The sequence below is a fragment of the Drosophila novamexicana genome, unplaced genomic scaffold (genome assembly GCF_003285875.2).
Source record: "Drosophila novamexicana strain 15010-1031.04,08,12 unplaced genomic scaffold, DnovRS2.1 tig00000121-arrow-pilon, whole genome shotgun sequence".
Lineage (NCBI taxonomy): Eukaryota > Metazoa > Arthropoda > Insecta > Diptera > Drosophilidae > Drosophila > Drosophila novamexicana.
The window spans coordinates 739,925-748,962 of record NW_020824773.1 but is presented as its reverse complement, the minus strand read 5'-3'; the positions used below and the strand labels follow the sequence as shown (position 1 = coordinate 748,962).

At 43.8% G+C, this 9,038-nt stretch overlaps 2 protein-coding genes across 5 annotated transcripts; both read left to right on the top strand.

Annotated features, from left to right (window-relative positions):
- The first annotated feature begins 390 nt into the window (after positions 1–390).
- On the top strand, positions 391–1,886 carry LOC115758036 (metallophosphoesterase 1). Of its 4 annotated transcripts, none has more exons than XM_030698548.1 (5): positions 391–473; positions 546–655; positions 717–979; positions 1,034–1,541; positions 1,600–1,884. In XM_030698548.1, the coding sequence occupies exons 1-5, from the start codon at positions 448–450 to the stop codon at positions 1,785–1,787; spliced, it is 1,095 nt and encodes a 364-aa protein (XP_030554408.1). In that variant the 5' UTR covers positions 391–447; the 3' UTR covers positions 1,788–1,884. The 4 variants fall into 4 exon arrangements, with proteins under 4 accessions (XP_030554408.1, XP_030554410.1, XP_030554407.1 ...); XM_030698550.1 differs by having other exon boundaries at positions 1,061–1,541; positions 1,600–1,880; XM_030698547.1 differs by having other exon boundaries at positions 412–473; positions 528–655; positions 1,600–1,886.
- A 92-nt stretch (positions 1,887–1,978) lies between these two features.
- LOC115758035 (tyrosine-protein kinase-like otk) lies at positions 1,979–4,111 on the top strand. Its single transcript, XM_030698546.1, has 3 exons — positions 1,979–2,589; positions 2,647–3,140; positions 3,206–4,111. Exons 1-3 carry the CDS (start codon positions 2,514–2,516, stop codon positions 3,941–3,943), a joined length of 1,308 nt encoding a protein of 435 aa, XP_030554406.1. The 5' UTR covers positions 1,979–2,513; the 3' UTR covers positions 3,944–4,111.
- Positions 4,112–9,038: the final 4,927 nt, after the last annotated feature.

Below are 9,038 nucleotides of genomic sequence, written 5' to 3'. Positions count from 1 at the left end.
AGCCTCTAACGGCGTTGCTCGTATTTAAATTTCAAACGGCCATCAAAGCACGCTCTCATGACAACCAATAGGTGCGCATGGCTGCCAGAGTCGCCAAGTGGAAATCAACAAAGTATCCAACCGGCTGGGCTGTGGTAAGTGCACTCGCTGTGTTGCTCTAATAATCAGCCACAGCCCTTCTAATGCTCTTTAATTTAATTAGGCACTACAGCGCCGAGTGTGTCAGTCCCCCAACGCAAGCGAACCAGTTGTCGGTTGCATGAGGTGCCAGTGTCGTCTCTCAAGTAGAAACATATTCAACGCAAAACTTACGTAAATTATGCATATACATTTTTAAATATAGACAAACGCAGGTAACGCAATGTTGCACGGAATGCCCCACAATCTGCTAGAATTATATGCAGCGTCTAATTAATCAAGCAAAGAAGCCCAACGCCCAGCATAATTATGGCTTCTTTGCGCGTTGTCAATAGGTAAGTACATGTCTACGACAAGTGCCTTGCAACAAATACGTACGAGTATAACAGTAACCTAATCTCTTGCAGATTGGTCTGTCGTGGCTTTGTTGTGCTGACGCTGCTTCTCATGTTTTTCAATGAAGTACTTATTTACTATATAGCCCAGTCCAGCTGGAACTCAATCGATTGCAAGTTGGGTAAGATCTCTAAAACGGTTTACCAACAATAATGAATGATCTATTCCGTGATATCTTGTAGAAAACTGCACACGTCTGCTGCTTATTGCAGATCCACAAATCTTAGGCACCTCCTACGATCGTTCATCGCACAGCCCGCTTGCGCGTTACGACTTGGATCGTTATCTACAGAAATCTTTTGAGCGTGCCGTCTCCTTTACACAACCACACATTATAGTGTTCCTGGGAGATTTGCTCGACGAGGGTAACATAGCTACCGCCCAGGAATACAAGCAATATGTGCAGCGCTTCAAGCGTATCTATAGGAATAAGCAGCTAACAAATGTATGTAAACAAATGCCTGCATTTATTCCTTACTCAACCGATGTATATACTTAGTTTCGCATGATTTCTGCCTACTTTCAGCGTGTTCATGTCCCGGGTGACAACGACATTGGCGGCGATAATGGCGACTACATTTCCAACTCAAATCAGCGACGCTTTGAAAATCACTTTATGAGCGAGGATCTGTTTGACTATGACAATCATTTACGTTTCTTCAAGATCAATCGCATGCTATTGGATTTCACAAATCCAGATAAGGAGCACAATGCCGAACGTCTACGCATTGGAGTCACCCATGCACCACTGCTTATTGGCGGTGGGCCGCTGTTACGCGCCGTTATTAGCGATTTGGATCCACACATCATATTTTCTGGCCACTGGCACGAATCGCGCATATTTATATACCCGTCGACAAAAGTAATTAATTTTTACGAGAATGCCGTGCGGCATTTTGATCTGAAAGCGCTCAAGGAACAGGAGCACAGCTACCTGGAGATTATGGTGCCAACCTGCTCGTATCGCATGGGTAAATCCAAGATTGGCATGGGCTATGCGGTGCTAGGTGAGTGTGTGACGACCTAGAAAGGCGATAGCACTCAACTTATTTGTTTCTTTTACAGAAAATTATAATCTAAGTTATACGGTCCTGTGGCACCCCAATCGCTTTATTCTGCTCTTCACGTATGTGTTTTGGGGCCTTTTTGTGCTGTGCAGTGCCATTGTCTACAAAATGATGACACGATGTCCCTTCCGAGTGGCCAAACGGCAATCTGTTTATAGTCGTGTAGCAAATATACCTCAATTCTAGATAAATAAGCAATAGATTCTTTTTAACTTATATAGCATGTTATAATCAAAATATATCGAATATTAAGGAATTGAATAAGTAGAAGGAAGCCTATCAAAATTAATATTATTACTGAGTATTATTATAAAGAAGTATTTGCGTAATGAATTAAATTTGACGTTTTAAAAAAGAAAACAGAAAATAAAAAAGGTGTGTGAACACTTTTTTCGATATGATAAAAACGTAGGTGCTGCGCAGAGTTCCATTCGCCGCGTAGTAGTAGTCATAATACTGGCAAATACTGGGCACAGTTCAAAACGCATGCGTCGTCGACCGGCTCGTGCCGCCTGGCCAGCCTTAAATTAGCTCGTCGCGGCGTCAGTTCAATTTTGAATGCGAACGCATGAGGTTGTCGGCTGAATATGTGCTCTGCCCCTCGGTTACGGACTATGCAGCAGGATAATTAAGCGTGACGCGTGTGCGTAACATAAAAATAAACATTAAGCGGCAGTTTGGCCGCCACTGTGCCAGTGAAATGAACTGAAACTGCGCTGTGGAAAATTGAAAACGAAACGGGCGGAAACAGAAAAATTCCTGCCACACAAATTATAAAGAGCAGGCCCGCACACCGGTTTTTTTTTATATTTTTGTTGTTCTTTTTTTGCGAACCTCAAAAGAGAACTAAACGAAAAAAAAGAAAGAAAAAGGCGAACGCAAAATCAAAGAAATTCTTCAAGTCGCGCCGTGATGAAGTCACAGATAAACGTGAGACGTCTGTTCCTGGGCTGCGCTCTGATCTTCTGCGCTTGCAGCTGCCTGCGCGGTGAGTCAACATTGCTTGCCACCGAATGTTGCAACAACTTAACTGTGTATCTTACAGCATCGCCAGCGCCACCAACGGATGTCAGCATTACGCAGGGCCCCAAAGGGCGGCTGACCGTTAAGGAGCAGAGCGTGCTCCAAATCCCGTGCGCCTATCAGCTGCCGGATTTGCTCAGGCAGAGCAACAGCGTCACGTTGCGCTGGCGCAAAGATGGCAAAACGTTGCGCCTGGCGGAGCTGGGCCAGACGAGCAGCACCACCAGCGAGCCGCAGCTGGAGACATTGCTGAGGGAGGATGCGCGTCTCACGCTCAACAAGGAGACCGGCACGCTGCACTTTGCCAGCGTTTTGGCCAGCGATGCGGGCGTCTATCAATGCCAATTGCTTGTGGAGGGCCAATCGGCGGTCAGCTCGGGCAGCGGCACACTGGAGGTGATCGAGCAGTTAAAATTCATGCCGCAGCCGACGTCTAAAAATCTGGAACTGGGCAGCGTTAGCAAGGTGCATTGCAAGGCGCAGGGCACGCCGGTGCCACAAGTCAAGTGGATGCGGGTAAGTGCTGAGGCTACGCATAGATGAAGGTTTAAGCCAACTACAGCCTCCACATCTTCCTCTAGGAAACACAATTGCCATTGCCGGCAAATGTGACGGACCACAATGGCACGCTGATATTTCGCGGTGTTACCAATGAGCAGCGGGGTCAATATACCTGCTTTGCAACGAATAGTCAGGGTCAGATAAGTGCCACAGTGTCCATCAATGTGGTAGTGGCGCCCAAGTTCAGTGTGCCGCCCGTGGGGCCCGTTGAGGTGAGCGAAGCGGATGTCGCCGTCATGCACTGTCAGGCTACGGGAGAGCCGAAGCCAACGATACAGTGGGACAAGGATTTGGCCTATCTGAACGAGAACAACACAGATCCGGCACGCTTTCGTCTGCTGGAGAACGGCACGCTGGAGATACACAATGTGCAGACCGAGGATGAGGGACGATATGGTTGCACCATTGGCAGCAGTGCGGGGTTCAAGCGGGAGGAGGTGCTGCTGGTGGTCAGGAGCAATAAATCTGCCTCGAACTCAATTGTGACGCGCATTATAATTGTGATCATTTGCCTGGCATTTCTCTACTTTGTGCTCGTACTGGGCCTGAAACTGTGGTATCGCTATCGTCGCCACATGGGCAAGGTGCAGCTGGATGATGCGGCGCATGCAGCCGCCGATGCCGATGTCGACGGTCATGAGCATGCCGAGCATGAGCCCTGCCTGACCGAGGCAAACTCCAGCAAGAACCTGAAGAGCAAACTGCGCGAGAGCACCATACTGGAGCAGGAGTCACAGGTGGCCGATGATATTGTTTAGGACATGACAGTGGAATGTTTGGCTCTCCAGTTGCCACTTTCAATGATCTCTTTTGGCTGGTCTCTGGCCACTCCGCATATGTTAATCCCATTTGTTTGTTGAACGTGTGAAGCCCTTACCCAAATCTATTTGTATTTATATTTATCTATATATATACATATATATATATATATTTATATTTATATTTGTGTGTATCTGTGTATATATTCATGTACAGTTATTTTTTAGTAGAATAAATATTTTATAGCTCTCATAGAGCCCCCATTTTATAGTGCAACCGAAAATTCCACTTGAATAGTTATGGCGCGGAGTTTGGGAATTCTATCGTAAAACTCATGTATCGCTTGGAACATTTTACTGCCGTACATTCGCTGCCCACTTGGCGTCCCCATAAAGCACACGATGCGGCAATGCTCAACAGTTTTTTATGTACTTTTTATGAGCGCTGCAGCCTGCAAAGCAATATAATGTGCCAAGTGACGAGTACAAGACAATCCCCCTATTCCCTATCCCATATCCGCAATCCCCAGCACAAATTCCATTCAGCTGCAAATGAAATGGCCATAAAAAAAACCAAGCAGTTACATTCCCCTGAGCAATGTCTAAGATGGCGAATCTGATATAGATGAACTGAAATGTTGAGATTCCATGAAGCCCACCAACTTACCAAAAGCACTTGCAGAACTTTGTTATATTATAATTACCAACAGACTGTTATAATATAATTAGATAATCAAGGTATTTCAGAGCAGCCGAAAATTGAAGTATATAATAACAAGTAATCTTTGAAAATATTTCAAATATTCTTTAGCATATTGAATAATGCGAGTTAATCAGATACTTATAGAAATCTAAGCAAGATTTTTAAAAAATTTTATGAAAATCTTAAAATAAATTTGAAATTGTTTCTCGACGAAAAAAAATAAATAAATTTTAAATAAATTAGTTTTCTTAAATAAAAATATATTGAGTTTGACTCTACCAGTTTCCTGTCTAACTGACGAAGGGGAAAAGCGAATGGGTAACATTTAAGAAATATATATGCATTAAATATATATGCTTATATATATATTGTTGGTATTCTTGTGCCCGCTTTCAGGTTGTCCAACTTCTGTGCCACAACATGGAATTCAGCTTCTTGATATCTACATCCAACTTTTCACAGGAAAGCCTCTTATCTGGACTTGGTTCACTACCCACTGAATTCCTTGATTTGCCCAACGACAATTTCCAGACGATTGCCAACGTCTGCACTTAATCGCTTCATTTTCAGTTTTCATTTCTAGTTCCATTTTCATATTCATTTCCATTAAGTTTGCCTGCTGTTCAGCTTCAGTCGCAATTGCCTTTTTGCCTATGCGTTTTATGCATATTTTATGGTTTTTTATAGCTCGCGCATAAACAAATGCGCCCATAGCCCAACCCCAGCCCAACCCAGGCACACATCAAAGGCAACTACACATGCGCAGGTTAACTGACAACCGGAGCTGCGGGCAGAGCTGGAAGCAGAGCGGCACCAACACATGGACACAGATAAAAAGCGGCAAGTGCAATTAAACGATCCCTCCTGCCTCCCCTTCCCCTCATTCCACTATCCCTATGCCCTACACCGCGTCGCACTGGTTCCTCCATTGGCTGCCTTTGATCTGCGGCGGCGCTGGCGACGACATCGACATGCATTAAAACTCGTTGCTGGGGCCTCTGCCCTTCCGTATTTCCCTATTTTTATAGCTTGAACCCATTGACAATGGGACACAAACGGGGTATACTAGAGTGTTGCAAATGTTTGTAACGGACAGAAGAAGACTTACGAAACAAAATTATATATATATATATTGCTCAGAATCGACGATTTAGCTATGGCTGTCTTTTGGGAACTATCGATAACATCTCGGGGCTTGCAACAAGATGGAGATGGAGTCAAATTTAGTATAAAGGTCCTCCTCATATAGTATACGCAGATTCGAAGTTACAAAAAAAAATCATGTAAGGAACTATATCGTTGGGATTTGGTATTTACACATATATCGGCTACCATATTTATTCCCTAAATATATCAGAAAGATTGGCCTATTAACATCAAAGTTAATCAAGAACGTATGTTTCATAGTGTCTCAGGGTAAAAGAAGCACGGCGTTGGGTTCAGGGTATCTTCTAGTCGGGCACAGCCCCGCCTATAGCACTCTTACATGTTGTTTTACTCTCTTGTTTTTTTTTTGTTTCCTATGGATACTTTTTCGTCTCATTTGTTTATAGTGAGTGCACGGAGAGAATGCAGCGAAACACCTCCAAAAGTTGTTCGAAATATGTTTATTTTGTTTAGTCTACGCAAAGGCCGCATTACTAAAATTTATTTTAATGCCTTTAAATGTTTGATGTCTGCAGACATTGCCGATATATATGGTATATATAAAAGTATATCTAGAGTATACAAACGCATATATAGTAGTAAAATTATACGAGGCGTTGAGTTAAGGTAAGCAGCTTTATATATATATATGTATATATATATATATAGTGCTACTCAGCCAGCAATGCGCATATATTATGCATAGACGTAAATACTTAGGTACCTATTTATTCTAGTTTTTTTTTTGATTTTTTGTTTGATCAGGCACAGACTGTTTTCACTTTGAACATTTTCAGTTTTCTAACTAAACTATGAACTAAGCTGTAAATCTATTTTAAAGCGAACCGGTTTAAATCGGTATTTGGCTTTTGCCAAGAACCGAAACTTAAACCAGATTAATTGGCCGAATCGGAACCTAAACCAAGCTGCGAACCAAAATCTGCCTAACGAATCTCAATAAGCTAGCTTCCGAACCGAACCTTAAGTCGAGTCATTGCTTGGAACCAAGAAGCGAACCTCAAAAAAAAGGTTGTTCAGCTTGCAGCCTTGATTATTAACACTACATTTGCCTGTTCTGGGGCGATCCTCCCCGGGCCCGTGACCCGCTCGTTCAAACAATGAAAATATAAACCCAAATAGGCAGACAGACATAAATCTCCAACTTTATGACATCAATAACTGTCGCTGGGCATAGGAATGGATGGCAAAGCGCATTGACGGGCCCAACATTTTGGATGGCGTTTGATAACCGCAGTCCCAGGGCTGTGCCGTTGTTAATCAGGAAGACCACCCCTCAACATATACATATATATATATATATATATATATATATAGTGTATACATATATACAAATGGCAACGGCATTTTATGACCTTTGGGTGTCAGTCGGTCGGCAGGCGGCGCGTCGACAGGATCTGTTGCAATTGTTTTGGGTTCGCTATTTTGGGGGTTGAAAGGCATCGTAAAAAAAGCGGAAAACTATAAAATGAAAAACACACACACACATTTAATCGGTCGGACCACGCACAGTAGTCAACAGTCGCTGTGTGTCTTGGACGGAAGCTTCTTGTAGCCTTCCAGTCGTGCGTCCGCTCATAAACACAGCAAGCCACCCACCCAATCCACTTCCACACGAGTCCAGCTAGCCCAGCTACTTTATATACATTGTAATCATCGCCAGCTCGTGCCTGGTCATTAAGGCGCATTAGTGTTTGGGCTTAGAGTCGCGGGATGTGTCGGGCAACTGCTGATTATTGATAACTTCATTTGGCATTGTCTGTGGGGATCGAAAGAGATTAGCCCCAACTTCTAATTGACACTGATTTGAAAGCCGACTTTGATTTATGCATTAATCCTCAAGGCGTCCAGTCAGGCCTAGACGAATAAATTGAGTTATATCGAAATCACATGTTTATCCCGTAATAATCTAAAAAGAATAAGATAATAGTGTTAGCAATTGACAGTAAATATTTTAACTGAAGAAATGCTGCATTAAAAATAATTCAATCCAACTCTTACAGTAGAGTGTTATATGCTGTTCAATTAAGTGTTTAACTAACTCTTTCGCTCTACTGCACTTGCCCCATCAACAATTAAGTTTTCCATTTCTCATTTCAAATGCGGCTCGTTTTCGCGCCAACCAAGGCAGCCCAGTATTTGCAAGCAGTCGCACGGCAACACTGTTCAAAAACATACAAAAATACTGGGCACACACGACGAGACCGGCAGACAGGCGCAAAGCTACAAAGTAAGAGGCATTCCCAGTATGTGGCAACATTAAAAGCCGGTTCCACAAACAACTCCGACTGCCGCATGTCTTCAGTAATAAACAGACGTCGAACGCACGCGGTTCTCCTGAATTTGTGTACCGTGTATCTGCGACCGTGCCGCTACGTATCTGTATCTGCCAGCTGCTACGGCGACCCCTCGCAGTTGCGCTCACGCTCGCTCTATAAAAATATACAAAAAAGAGCAGAAAGAAGAAGAAGCAAAGCACCCACCAATAACAAAAATAAAAGCCGGTTCGGTTCGCAGGCACGTCAAGGATGCAATGCATTGAATATTTTGTATCTTTGGGATACAAATTAAGTTGATTTGTTGCGCTCGCCTTGTGTGCGCTTCGTTTACGCTTAAACGTACGTACGTCTACCACGGTATTACGGTTCGGCTTTAAGCTGCCTGCCCGCTGCCTGCCCGTCGCCTGTCCGCTGCTTGGGTAATTGAACTACAACCCATTCCACACGGGCAATCTGCGGCCCCGTCTTCGGCATTGCATTTTGTGTATCTAGATACCTTTGTCGGTGCCGGTGTCGCTGCCATTACAATTTGATGACAGCACAGCACAGCACCAGCAGCGAGCAGCAGGCAACGAGTATCTTGGCTGCTTGTCGCTTGTCAATCTAGGCGCTGATAAAAACGCAGCCACGAAACATAAACCAAGCCAGCAGCAACAACAACAAAATAAGAAAAAAATTAAAAAATAAAAAAGCAAGTGCCGTGAATCGTCTGCGTATCTTTGCTGCTTTTGGTCGCCGTGTTCAGTGATAAATGCATTTCATGCGTTCCAACTATGTAAATACCAATTTAATTTGAGTGTCTATAGTAAATACCAAGCCCCGCCGCACGACCCCACCCGCCCAGCCACCCCTCAGATACAAAGCAAAGCGTTAAAAAAGGCAGTCACCAGTTGGACTCGTCGTCGTCCGACTGTGGGCTGGCGACCAAATATTGAATATTTACACATGC